This window comes from Astyanax mexicanus, chromosome 7, assembly GCF_023375975.1.
Source record: "Astyanax mexicanus isolate ESR-SI-001 chromosome 7, AstMex3_surface, whole genome shotgun sequence".
In the NCBI taxonomy this organism is placed as follows: domain Eukaryota; kingdom Metazoa; phylum Chordata; class Actinopteri; order Characiformes; family Acestrorhamphidae; genus Astyanax; species Astyanax mexicanus.
Genome location: NC_064414.1, coordinates 14953928 through 14968167, shown reverse-complemented (window position 1 = coordinate 14968167; position 14240 = coordinate 14953928). Strand labels below are relative to the sequence as shown.

Sequence of the window (14240 nt, the reverse complement as noted above, 5' to 3'; positions counted from 1 at the left end):
TATTATTTTATTATTTTGGGATTTCTCTTGTTTTCTTTGTTGTGGCAGCAATCTTATAGCTTGTTGTGGCTGCAATGAGCAGCAGCACTCAGCCCACTTTTTTGTTTTTCCAGAAACATGCACTGACCATCTTTAGGTCTCCTTCACCTAAAACTTTAGCAGGGATTGTATGGAAAATGATCAAATCAGGTATATAACTTATATGAATTAGAGTCAGGGATGAAAATTAAAATACCCTACTGCTACAAATATGCCTAATTGGCATATTATTATATTATTTATGATTATATTATTATTCTATTATTATTAGAATATTAATATTTATATCTAGGTTACAGCTTGTCTTTGTTTTTTTCTACATGTCTGTATTCATTTTAAACATTTCATGTTATTCACACAAATAGAATAAGCCTGCTGGTTGTGCGTCGGGAAACTTGCTCATTGTCATCCAGTGTTGGCCACCTTCCTTTGAAAAAGTAATTAGTTATAGTTACTTCTCCAAAAGAGTAACTGTGTAACTAACGGAGTTACTGCACTATAAAAGTAAGTAGTTATAGTTACTTCTCCAAAAGAGTAACTGTGTAACTAACGGAGTTACTGCACTATAAAAGTAATTAGTTACCAGTAAAAGTAACTGTTGCCTTATTTTTTTTACTCGCCCAGTAAAAAATGAACAAAAGAAAATAAATTATGTAATTTCCATTATTATTAGAAAAATAACAAACAAAAATAAATCCAAAATGTTGACAAATATATAATCTAACGAATTTCAAAACATAGAAATGAAAAACTGTTAAAATGATATTAATATAACAGTTTAACAACTGGATCAAACAGTTTTAAGGATTTATATTGATGTTTAGTACACAGACTTAATAACTAGCTTAATATAGCAGACACAGGCATTCTGCTGTCAACAAGTTTAACAGATGCTTATTCTGACTCAATAGCTGGAGTTTTTGAAATAAAAAATTAAAAGAGAAAAGAACTTTGACTGGACACACTCAAAAAAATGACCCAAGCCCTCCTTTGGTGTGTCACATTATGTTTTTGCTTGATTTGCTCAAACAAATTGGTTAAATATTAAATGCATTTAGATATAATTGTTTCAACACAATACATTTACTCATCATTCATGAACTCAATACAAATCTGTTCATTTAAATTCGGCACCTTCTCGTGCGCATGCGCCTTCCCACAATGTAAAAAATGATTTAGCCTTACTATTCATATGAGTTTTCGGATTTCAACTATAGTTTGTGAGATTTTAGTCTTTCAACAAGTATTTTTAAGTTAATTTAATGAAGCAGATATTTTAAGGAGTCAAATGAACTTCATATTGTGAGTTATGACCATACCAGAGATTCTCTGGCTGTGTCTAGTCTTGGTGTGTCATTGTATTAATGCGCCACAGGAGAAGCACTTTGTTTTCGGTTGAAAAAAGTAAGTGTCCTTTTTCATAGTACGTATCTTACAAATATTCCAGAAGCAATAATAATTTATAATACAGAAGAAGAAAATCACAAACCAAGAATGTGCATATTAAACAACTATTAACCTTGGGGAACTAATCTAGGCGGCGGATGAATGTGTAGAGCGGGACCACGAATGCAAGCACAGCCAAGCCAGAGGGAAAGAGACCGTCGCCAAGCAGCGTGAGGTAAGTGTGAAAGCAGTGAATTGTCCATGAAAACCAGCCTTATAATGGAGTTTTCTTGCACCTATACATACAATAAAATTATCATGTGGTCATAAAATGTTTACAAGATGCCTGTTCTATTAGATTAACTAGATAGTTAGTTAGCTAACGCTAACAAGCAAAGCTATTATCGGCCGTACCCCTATCGTCGAGTAGGGTATTGCTGCAGACTGGAGCACCTCCAAATGGGAGGGGCCTACCTCCAAGTGGGAGGTCCACACCTCCAAATGGGTGGGAACAGTGCGTCAGTGTTAGTTGATGGAATATTCTGTTTTTTTTTTTCAGTGAAACGTTCGTTTTCCAGCTGTATAGTTTAGTAAAAATAATTATTCTATTGATATAAATAAATTCGGATTGTATTACTCTATACATTTGTGGGTCATGCATGATTACAAAAAACTAAAATGTTTAAATGTAAATAGTTTACTTGCTTTTCCATCTTAATGTTAACTGTTTAAAAGTTTTATGAATCATCCTACCATTCTCCCCTAATTGTTGCAATTCTATAACTTTTATAAAATACTTATACGATAAATATAGGATTAATGTATAGTTAATGGTATATTCCATCCTTTTGAGTTACGTGACTTTGTCAGCAAACATATGTTCAGACCATGTATCAGACACAAATAATTTTATAGCCTTCCTATACACATCAACCCACAATATTTTAATGCAGTGGTTCTCAACTGGTCTCAGTCTGGGACCCACATCTTCTCATGGTCATTAGATCGTGACCCACTTTTAAAAAATACAAACCAAACTAATTTATTGTAAAAAAAAAAAAAAAAAAAAAAAAAAAAAAAACTTAAAACACATTTAAACAAACAACGTGAATTTAAAAGCATTTTTAAGAAACTGAGGAGGAGCAGAAACTGCTTGTTTAAAAGTTAAACTATAAATTAAATATCAGAACCCAAATAAATAAATAAATAAAGCTACAGAACAATATTCTTTTACCTAACCTTTTTCAGATTTTCTGCCGAATTATATTTTATAATTAATTTATTCTTTACAAACAGTCCTGACCCACTAGTTGAGATGTATTAGTATTAATTTTATCATGTCACCTTACTTAGATGTGCAGAATGTTTGAGACTGATGTCTCATCATTGGGTGCCCACCTCCTACCTGAAAGTCCTATGGCCATCTTGATCAGCGTTTGAATTATTTTGTAGACATTTATATGTACTGTACATACAATTAAAATAAAGTACAAATTATAATTAACTATATCTATAAAAGTAATATAACACCTAAAATAAGATAAGAACATAGAAAAACATAACTTATTACAAAAATGAATGTATATAATTAAAATCTTTATAAACATCTGCATATAGCCCTGTTGATTATAAATAGGAAATAATAATTTAAAAAAAGAATTGCACTGCAGTGATGAATAAACAATGTGCAAGAGGTGCAGGTATATGACAATACTGAATAATCATTTAAATGTTGTATTTAGTAGCAAGTGGCTAGTGTCCAGGGGTAAGAATGCAGACAACGCCCAGGAGTGGGAGTAGTGAACATAAACAAATCTATGATTAAACATGGCTTAATATAATTTAATATTTTTTGTATTATTTCTGTTTCATTAAGTAGAAATATTAACTAATGGTGTGAACCTGAGTTGTACAACAACCTCCAAATACTAAAATAACAAATAAGCATATTACACCAACATACTTCTCAGCAAAAATATTTATTTCATTGCCAAAATATGCTCACATATATACTGTAGATCACTAAAATGTTAACACATTGACACAAAAGAAAATAAATTTATTGACCATGTTCCATGGCACACCTTAAAATACCTCACGGCACACTGGTTAAAGAAGCTACAACTGTCCCCCTGACACACAAAAACAGTCCTGGGAACAAAAATCTGGCCAGTCCACAGTGGAATAAAACCCCTCCAACACTCCTCGTTTGCCTCCTCCTTTGTAGCCGGGTGGACATGACTTGAAAAGGGTCTTGCAGGTGAAGCACTCAGAGATGGTGTAATTCACCCTGTATTCCTCACAGAACTCTTTTGAAAAGTTGTTCCAGTTGACAACACCTGTCACAAAGCAGGACACGGCAAAAATGGCAACTAATCATTTAAATATTCATACTGTTTTTAAATCCAGTTTACATCTTCATTTCTAAAATCTATGTGCCAGGCATAGTATGGGCAAAACTTACTGTCAAGCCAGGAAAAGTGAGCCTCTTGTTTAAATCCTGGATGTCCAACAATGTCCCTGAATCTCCGGCATACCAAAGATATGTTCAAGTATGCAGAATCACCCTGACTTAGAACCACCTCCAGGAGGATCCTTTGTAAAATTTCATTTGGGATCTATGGGAGACAGGGAGACGGACACACAGACAACAGAATGAGTTCTATAAACTATACTTTTTTGTCCTTCTGTTTCTCTGCATACTTAATCATCTTCCTTTCACTCTGATTGAGTTGTTCAACAACACATTAATGACCATTATCCTGCAAGTTGTTCATCCTCTAAAAATATGAAATATTTAAAATATTTAATAGAAACCTGCAGGATTGTTGCATTCTCCTGTGAGTCCTCAGGTTTTCTTGCACCTGTATATAAATTTGTGTGATATAACATTTTTGTGAACAGTAAAACACCTCTCAATCACAACATGAAGATATCTAGTCAGGACTGCAGCTGTCAGGCAAATAAATAGCAATCAGCACTGACTATGCCACATAAGCTCTGATCTAATGAAAGCATTGAATAAATTATTTTAAATTCATATTATCCTATTCCTTGGTTCCATATGAATTATTTCTTTACACCGTAGAACACAATTAGAGCAGAACACCTTATACTCAAAATCTTTTTCTGTGGGTATCTGTTTTAGCATTTACTTAATAGCAACTACCATGCAGTCGACTGTTAATCAGTTAGTTAGGTGTACCTAACCAAATAATGTCTGCATGAGTATAAAGCAAATTTGTACATCATCTTATCTGAGCAAATGGATTGGTTGTAATCTATCACACTGTTCAAAATAATAAAAAAAAATCAATGTATACCTCTGCAATCTGATTGTTCCTGGAGGCGTTGTTTCTTAAAAGGAGGCTCATCACTTCCATCCTCTCCTTCAGATAACTTACATCTTGGCCTTAATGCATCAAATCAAAAAGTAAAAATATAAAAAACAAACAAAATATACACATGCGCACACAATAAGAACCATTAAATAATATACACCTACATTTGCACAGCGAAGTTAGTCATCAGCAGAGTACACCACCATCTTCTGATGAAAGGCATGTCTTCCTGAAATAAACAAATAACCTTTTTGTCCAACTCAATAGACAGAATGTACTTTGAAAGTAAGTTATGATAATTAAGGACTTGCCTCTGTAAAATCAAACTTCTGACCCAGAGCAATGTAAAGTGTATACTATCGGAAGTGAAAAGAAATATAGTTTCAAATGAAAGGCTACAGAGATAATGTGCAACTTAAAAGCTGACATTAGTAAAAATCTTTTCTACCCACCATCAGCACATATATACCGCAGTTGTTGCCTCCTTTTTGTCTTGGGATTTCCTATTAGAATTATGCAAAGTCAGCAATGTAACCATCACAGTTAATCAATTGAGAGTTTTTAATTTAACCATCATAGTGCAATCCTCATTTTACCTCAAATGAATCTGCAGTTCTCTCGGTCCAAGTTTTGTCATCAATCATTTTTGCTATTTTTCTACAAACAATTAAAAAACATACAATATTTTACTCTGCACATATTAATATTTTAGTCTAGACAGGTAACATCTTCAATGATGAATAGGAGAATGTTTTTTTTTAGTAACAGTTCTTAATATTATTAAGCTCTTGGTTCTTAATTCTCCTGCTGTCACTGTTTTTTCAAAACAATTGCTTGAACAGCAATGCAGAACACAGAATAAACAGAAAATTAATATGGAACATAAAAAAATAAAGGATGAAAAAAAAGAGATTACAGTTTAAAACTGAACTACTGTAATCTCAGAACAGATGCAGAACACTTGAGAGAACCTGAATGTGGCAATGTATTGTCCAAATGCAGACTGCTCAATAGGGTCAAGAAAATACATTTCTCGTTCCTTTGGTTTCAAGATCTGTAAAATGTATATACATATTCTTCCATACAATTTTGACTTAATGTAATTGACACTACTGATCCAAAACATGCAACATATAGCACACTGCAATAATTTGAGGAAGGCAGAATTAAATGACTGTTTTGAAAAATGTTGCAAACCACAATGATTTAAATCAATGAGAGATTAAGAAAATGTTACTTTGCTACAAAACAAATAAAATTGTACAATTACACATTATACATACTTACACATAACATCCAGTGTCCAGACATCCAAGAGGGAAAGGCCACAACGTCTTTCTGGGCAATATCAGCCTGTAAGTCAACAGCTCATTTACAAATTTTATCGAGGTATATACTCAACTGACAGAACCATGAAATGCATACAATGGAGACTTACAGGAAAGGACAACTGTGGCTCTGCACAAAGGGGTGGCATCCAAGTCGCAACTATGTAGCAATTTGCAACAAACACATTTATGTCCTACAACAACAAGAAGATAATTTATGTAAATATACAGAAACATGAAGGAACCCCAGACAAACTTTTAGACACTAACCTGCTGGAAAGCGAGGTGTTCTATGACTCGAAAGCAGCAATTTGCAATCTAGGGAAAACAGTAAAAAGATAAGCACACCTTTGATTGAACATGTTTTATTAATGTTAGAAGGTGAACCCAGCTTAGAGTAAGGAGACACTTGCCGTCGCCTCAAGATCATTGGCCAGTCCTAAAGTCCAAAAATCTGACCGCGTCAGCATAGTTGTTCCTACACCGGCAATATGTTCATTTGGATCTTTAATGGGGTCCAGGACATATGTCAGCTAAAGAAGGTTACACAAATTCAAGTTATGCAAATACACATGTTGAAATTCTTTAAAAACAAAAATGACAAAATAACAGAAAAATACCATTTTCTGGTGATGTGGATGTAGTGGCTGACCCCATACTGGCAGCATATCCTGAGGTGCCCAAGAATTGGTACCTAAAATAGACAAACAGCTGTTTGGATGAGTGTGCTGAATAGCAAAAAGGTTTAGAGATCATCATTTTCAGTCACTTTATGATTTTCCACTTTTTCCCCTTCTACACCAAAATTCACCAGGTTGGGAGTTAGATGTAGTGTTAACAACCCTTCTTTGTTAAAAAAAAAAAAAAAAAAAAAAAAAGTAATTAAGTAATTAATTATACCAAAAATCTTCTTACCAGTGAACGTGTGTGCAGCAGTCACTGGAATTTTGACTGGATCCTCAGACAATGTTTTTTGTGTTGCAACTAAAAAGCAAAAACAGATGATAAACTGATTAAACCACTGGATTAAAGTTTGATGAAAGCTTTCATTTGAACACTTAAAGCAGGCACATACCATCACTTGAACTCCTACTCACTGATGAATCTTCCTTACATATGACTGCTTGGCCAAATGCATTTAAAGTGACGTTGAAATTTCCCATTGCTTTTTGAATCTTTTCTGTTATATGTTTGTTCAATAGTTGGTTCTTGTGATGGACAATATTTCTGATTAGGAAGATCTGCACACTTGGAGTCATCATATTTAAAAAATAGTTGTTCCTTTCCATTTGTGCAAAAAGTTGCTCAGCGACTTGGCTATTCATCCATCCTGCGAGCTCGGGGACAAGAGCGATTCTTCTGAGAACATCCTTACTATCTTTAGTGTTTGATTCGTGAAGGGTGTCGTATAAAACATAGTGATCTGCAGAACCAGTTATGGGATGACCACAATCATCTGGAATCTTCTTTTTTTCTTTGAGCCATGGAAGATGCACTTTGATTTTTCCTTCTTTTGCAAGCTGAATGCTTTCTTCTGTTGGCTTTAACAGTCTTCCCTCATTTGGAGTAAATGGCAACACTGCTGGATATCTCAAGTTCCCATGGGTTGCCAACCCCCTGGCAAAGTCATACACAGTCACATTGGGCATATGTTTCCAGGAGAGTAATAAATCCATGTAATCTCTTGGACTTTCAGCTCTCATATTAAATTTCAAGCTATAGACAACACCACAAGGACACATGATAGTAGCCCAGCCACCTGATGGAAAAATAAAACCACCCATTTAAACAAATTCATGCATTTTAAAAACGCTAAATGTGACATATACTGTATTTATAAAAACAGAAAAAAAGTACCTGATGCTCCCCAAACCTTTTCAAATATTTTGTTGTAAGCATTCCTGCTTTTGATTTCTTCACGGAGTCGAAGAACAAGGTCAATTTTTGAACCTGAAGAATCTACACCACTCACTTTGCATAGCTTTCTTACATCCTCCACCTGTTTTTAGAAATTACAGTTATTAAAACATTTTTTTTTATTTCAGTAAGATTAGTTTTTTTAAATTATACTAACTTTTAGGTTCAAGACTTCATTGAGAAGCCGGTCCTCTGAAACATCCAAATCTGCCCTTTCTGCTTGCTTTGCAGAATGATGCACTTTTTCCCATTCTGTATTGAGAACATCATCAGTCTTTCTCGTGTGAGGTCCAATCCATGGTGCCCAATATGAAAAGGTTGGATGGACAGCAAAAGGGTTCTGCTGAGTGCCTGATTATCAAATCAGAACATAAGTGTATTAGAAATATTAAAACTGTACATGGGGAACATTTAGGAATTATTGATAATTATTGTAAAACAGTACTTGACTACTGAACTACTGCAATCTCAATTAATTATTAAACCCTTCATAATAAGCATCTTTAGTACTTTGTAGGGCACCTGTCTTGCTGTTATGATCTGCGGCAAACATGATGCTCAGCTAGACACCAGCTTCTAAGTATTCTTATTCTATTCCCCATGAGCAGTGCTCTCCAGATCACTAATATTCTTGGGTTTGCTGCTGCAACCACCTTTTCAAATCAAGCCAAATATTTTCAGTGGGGTTCAGTCATACCACTCCAGAATCTTCTAGAATGTCTTCTGTAACAAGCCCTGGTAGACTCTGTGGTATGCTTGGGATCAATATGCTATATCAGGTGCAACCACCATACTTATCTGAAAAGAACGCTCTGCATACAGTTAGTTATGTCAGTGCTTTAGTAATGCTCGGGGTCAGTTATCCTTTGGCACCTTGTTTTCAGAAGACGTCCTGTAAGATTCTTGAGCGGCTGTTCTAATTATCTGACTTAAACCCCACTTAAAATCTTAGGCAGGATTTGAAAAAGATGGGTGCCACCTGCAAACCTAAGAACATGACCTCAAGACTGACCTTGATTTTTTTGTTAACTTAATTTTTTAGGCAACAGATCCGCTAACATTAGCCTACTTCTAGGCTGGTTGGTGAGCTGAAGCTAAAGTGATAGGCAGAGCACTTTTAAACATTAGGTTTAAACATTTGTTTGCAGTGCTGAAACATTTGATAATAGTTCTGTGTAGAGAAAGTTCGTAAATGTTTCAGTGTGAAAAATTACTAAACATTTAGAAACTGATTTTACTCAATTGAACCACATGAACCCATTCAATTTGGACTCAAGCGGGTATTCTCAGATTCATGGGTTTGCACCAATGTCAAGAGAAAATCTATGCAATGTTACATATTTTTTAAGAACATCTTGTTCTTTTTTCTTTATTGCTATGACAGTTTTAAGTAGATTTTTGTACATGTTTTAATGTGGAAGTACAGGGCTACTAGTGCCTTTGTGTATATGGAAATAAATGCTATTATGAGAATTTAGCTTTTTCTCAGTTTAAACACACTGCTATTATTTTGCACATAACTGTATGTTTTGTTATTAAACCTAATTTTCAATGGGCATTGAATCATTTTAATTGAAGCTATATATACATAAACACACAAAGAATTCATCACTTACTAGAAACAAATCCATGGGCAACCATCTCCAGTGCTACAGAGTTCCAGAATTCGGTCATGTTGACTTGCCCATTGTAGGTCTGAACTGGTACTGGGATCTCACTTACTACAAACATAATATCAATCAAATCATTAGTCATAAATACAATTTCTGAGTACTGGATATGGGTTGCATTAGAGTATTTTCCCAACCTGGCATGTTAAACACGCCCTTTTTGTGAAGATCCATTATTACGACTGCTGGGTAATAGCCACATTTGACGCAGGCATACGTATACTCATGCTGAGTTAATGCCTCGAACTGAAGATATGCATGAAGTAGTTTGTTATGAGGTGGCAGCTTTACACCTGATGTCATCTCCATTGCCTCAAAGACTCTGCTTGTGGCGTTATGTGTCTGTAAATTAAAACAATAAGCTCATCCAGATATTATAATTGAATTGCAAGAACTGAACAGTAATTCAACATGATTTACCTGAAGGGAGGCTCTCAAATAGAGACACAAATGAAGATCAAGTATGATGTGGTCATTATAATTATGAACACCCTGGCACCATTCTTGGTATCTGTAAACCATCCCACACTTGTAGCATCTCTTGCAAAACGTAGATATACCTAGAACAGACACAAAAAAAACATGAAATGTGTATATTGTTCATGATTACAAAAACATGTTTTACAAAGACTATTTAACAATGTACCTTACCTTCAAATACACTGGTAAGTGTAACCATTTTTGCCTTGGTTGTTATAAGAATGGGGTCACTCAAAGGAACTTGGTCATGGCATTCAGTGCAGAACTCTTCAAAGGGAATTAGAGAAGTAAGTGCATCAGTGGTTGGTTTTTTTAAATCTTCAGGAAGCTCAACTGGCAATTTTTTATTATGCAAGATGTATCTAACAACACGCTCCAACTGTTTGCCTTGAGGTGGATACAGAAAACTCTCCGCTTTGCCATTTTCCTCTTCTTGAACTTCGGGGGCTGTCCGGTCATCCAATGGTTCTGTTGACCGTACTGATCGAAACAGATGTTTTTTGGTCTGAAACAATAACCATTTAGCTATATATTTATGTGGACAGGACACTTTTGCTCTAACACAGGGACAATGCCAGCTGTTTTTCTGTGCATCGTAGAACACCATCACTCGCCCGAGTCGACTATAATAAGAAAGTTTATTTTCAAATACAGAAACATAGTGCTTTTTAGGTGGACCAATGTTTATGGACACGGCCAAAGGAGCTCCTTTATCGGCTGCCTCTTTTTTCCTCTGAAGACACAGATGTTTCTTGGACTCACCAAACCACCTGGCTGAAACCATTTCTGTTAATACCTCTTCTTTCAAGTCCTCATCTTCCTTAGTGCCATGTAAAGAGCAGTAGTCAAGTGATCTTTGATGGCAACAACGAAACACTTTATGCCCACTTCGGATAGCCACATCCATGTTCACATTGCACTCATCAACTTCACATATACTCTTCTGATTTGAGCCCCACAATTTCTGTATAACATGAACAGGGGTTGGAGGGCCATGGAAAGCTTTCGTAACAGCAAAGATTCCTCTTTCAGAGTCAACACACTGACTGGAAAGGTGGGTCTCTGCAGTTATGTCCTTAACCATTGTACCATGTTTCCTTTTGAGGTGCTTCTTAAAATTTTTGAAATACAGCAAGATGTTACAATGGGGGCAATTCATTTTCTTTTGAACATTCTGAATCTTCAGAGGCTGTTTGGCATGTTGTGCAGAAGGAAGAGCTGCCAAATGCTTTATAGGTGCTCTATGGACATCTGCAGAGTTTTCTTTCGTTATGCTAGAACTAAATTTAGGCATGGCAGAAGAAGGCGCAGGGACGTTCTTAAGCACGGCAGAAGATGGTACACGGACGTCTTTAAGCTCGGCAGATGGAGGCACAGGGACTTGTTTAAGCTGGGCAGATGGAGGCACAGGGACTTGTTTAAGCTGGGCAGATGGAGGCACAGGGAGGTGTTTAAGCTGGGCAGATGGAGGCACAGGGACTTGTTTAAGCTGGGCAGATGGAGGCACAGGGAGGTGTTTAAGCTCGGCAGATGGAGGCACAGGGACTTGTTGAAGTTCGGCAGATGGAGGCACAGGGAGGTGTTTAAGCTCGGCAGATGGAGGCACAGGTAGGTGTTTAAGCTGGGCAGATGGAGGCACACGGACTTGTTGAAGCTCGGCAGATGGAGGCACAGGTAGGTGTTTAAGCTGGGCAGATGGAGGCACAGGGACTTGTTTAAGCTGGGCAGATGGAGGCACAGGGAGGTGTTTAAGCTCGGCAGATGGAGGCACAGGGACTTGTTGCAGTTCGGCAGATGGAGGCACAGGGAGGTGTTTAAGCTCGGCAGATGGAGGCACAGGTAGGTGTTTAAGCTGGGCAGATGGAGGCACAGGTAGGTGTTTAAGCTCGGCAGATGGAGGCACAGGTAGGTGTTTAAGCTGGGCAGATGGAGGCACAGGGACTTGTTTAAGCTGGGCAGATGGAGGCACAGGGAGGTGTTTAAGCTCGGCAAATGGAGGCACAGGTAGGTGTTTAAGCTCGGCAGATGGAGGCGCAGGGACGTCTTTAAGCTCGGCAGATGGAGGCGCAGGGAAGTCTTTAAGCATGACAGACGGAGGCGCAGGGACGCAGGGACAGGCAGATGAAGGTGCACAAAGGAGTCTATGCGTGTCAGGAGGATTGGCAAAATTAGCCATTTGTCCCTCAGTGGGAGAATTTGGACTACATGATGTAAGATGTTTTACATAGCACATTTTTCTAATGACTGTTTTCCCACAAGAAAAACAGTGAAAATGTGGACTTGTTCTGCAAGTCAGGTGGCATTTGTAGATTGTGAACCCTAAAAAGGCAAAAGAATGTTATATTAATGAAAAAAATTGGAAGAATTTTACATTTCAGGGTACAGGAAAAAAGGACATAAAAATCTCAGAACACATACTACAAAAATACACAATGTGTTTTCATCTATGAATTAGTTTTTATAATTAACAATAACATTTAAAAAAAGGCATTAAGTACCTCCATAGTAAACACATCGACCTTTGTGGGATTCGATGTGCCTTGTAGCATTGAAATGATCTGAAGGCTTAAAAACCTCTGTAGAGCACAGTGGACAATGATAGAGTCCACATTTTGAACACTGCTCATCCAAACTGAGATGATCAGCTCGAACACTCACATGGCTCTGCAAAATAAAAAGCAAACACCACCGTCTAACTAATAAAACATGAAACGTGAAAAGGTTTTATCAGCAGGTAAAACAGCAAAAGTGTACAGAGAGTCTAGAATGCTTGAAAACAGCTTAATGTACTATAATGAGCTAGGAACAACAAATGTCACTAATTTATTACTCTTCATTAGTACTCTAAGGATGAACCTGTTCTCCGATAGGAAAGTTATAAATGTTACGTTAAGTTTTTTTTCCTCCCATTGAAACCCATTATAAGAAAACAGCTTAACGTATTAAAACAATGAGCTAGGATCACCAAATGGGGTTTAGTGCAACATGATAAGTGCAAACTTCTGTTGAGTAGCCCACCTTAGTCGAGGCTCAATAACAGGCTCTTTGCCTCCAATGCTGGGGACAAACAGAGGTGGGCTTTTTGTTATTTATGTATGTTTCTTTGTTCTATTACTATTATATACTATACTATATATACTATTCTATTAAAATTGTTTAACGTGTATATTAATTATATGTTCAATGTATCAAAATCACTAAAACTAATATTATTTGCAGATGATACTAATATTTTTTATAGCAGTGACAATCATAATGAATCAATGAATAAATACTGTAAATGATAAATTAAGTAAAATAGAAGAATGGACAGAAATAAGTTCTTAAATAAAATTCTTGAAATAAAAATATTTTTATTCAATCAAAATTACTTAAGATTCATGACATCGTAAACTATTACACAGTTCAGATTCTATTCAAGGCGTTTAACAACTTACTACCAAGTAATATCCAGAAGTTTTTCATAGTTAAAGAGTGTGCTCATAATCTTAGAGGTTTTGCTAAGTTTTCATCATGCAAAGCTAGAACTACCAGGAAAAAAAATTGTCTGTATGTGGAGTTAAATAATGGAATAGCCTGGACTCCAAACACAAGCACTGCCAAAGTATTCATAAATTTAAGTTACATAATAAAAAGAAGGTTTGGGATCAGTATAGAGTGATTGGGACTTAATAAAAAAAAAAAAAGTTATTGTGGGTATCTGTCTATTATGATTGTTTCCTTTCCTTACCATTGCATGTTTTGTTGTTCTCTTATCACTGTTGGTATGTGCTTTGTACGCTTGTTTTGTTGTTGTTTTTTTTCTTTGTTACCGTAACTAGTATTGTTGCCCTCTTACCATTGTTGGTATGTTGTTATGCGTCGCTGCTTGTTTATAGTATTAGAACTTTCTTTACTACCTTCGTTGGTATCTAGGTTAGTGGATTCTAAGTATTTGTAAATATAATTTTCTCTGTTGTTAAATTCATTTAATGTAAGTCGATGGGAAGTGGCTATGTAAGCTATGTAAGTTATGTTAATTTTGAAGAAAGGGGTGGGTTTAAATAAGTTTTCTTCTTCCCACTCCTTTTTGAGTAGCT

General features: G+C 36.0%; 2 protein-coding genes across 4 annotated transcripts in view; one reads left to right on the top strand and one right to left on the bottom strand.

Annotated features, from left to right (window-relative positions):
• The first annotated feature begins 1006 nt into the window (after nucleotides 1-1006).
• The window catches only part of si:ch211-193k19.2 (uncharacterized), a 35243-nt gene continuing 22009 nt past the window's right edge, over nucleotides 1007-14240 (top strand). The window contains exons 1-2 of one of the 3 annotated variants that reach the window (XM_049481301.1): nucleotides 1007-1443; nucleotides 1577-1660. The gene's annotated coding sequence lies outside the window, so the exon portion shown is untranslated. Of the gene's footprint in view, nucleotides 1661-14240 lie in introns of all 3 variants that reach the window. The other 2 variants (XM_049481300.1, XM_049481303.1) reach the window with 2 other exon arrangements.
• Nucleotides 3386-12027, bottom strand: LOC103031382 (uncharacterized). The gene is made up of 21 exons (XM_049481298.1): nucleotides 10333-12027; nucleotides 10102-10241; nucleotides 9819-10023; nucleotides 9628-9732; nucleotides 8169-8362; nucleotides 7952-8093; nucleotides 7170-7853; nucleotides 7010-7078; nucleotides 6715-6788; nucleotides 6508-6627; nucleotides 6365-6412; nucleotides 6205-6288; nucleotides 6054-6119; nucleotides 5738-5820; nucleotides 5363-5423; nucleotides 5219-5269; nucleotides 4931-5122; nucleotides 4749-4837; nucleotides 4243-4289; nucleotides 3890-4043; nucleotides 3386-3764 (listed from the first exon to the last, which is right to left on the bottom strand). Exons 1-17 carry the CDS (start codon nucleotides 11453-11455, stop codon nucleotides 5066-5068), a joined length of 3306 nt encoding a protein of 1101 aa, XP_049337255.1. The 5' UTR covers nucleotides 11456-12027; the 3' UTR covers nucleotides 3386-3764; nucleotides 3890-4043; nucleotides 4243-4289; nucleotides 4749-4837; nucleotides 4931-5065.

Coding starts and splice junctions, on each gene's coding strand:
- LOC103031382 (XM_049481298.1), bottom strand. CDS start 11,455: ATGCCTAAATTTAGTTCTAGCATAACGAAAGAAAACTCTGCAGATGTC. Junction 10,024..10,101: donor ATTTGAGAGCCTCCCTTCAG/GTAAATCATGTT, acceptor TTTAATTTACAG/ACACATAACGCCACAAGCAG. Junction 6,120..6,204: donor AGCCACAGTTGTCCTTTCCT/GTAAGTCTCCAT, acceptor GTTGACTTACAG/GCTGATATTGCCCAGAAAGA.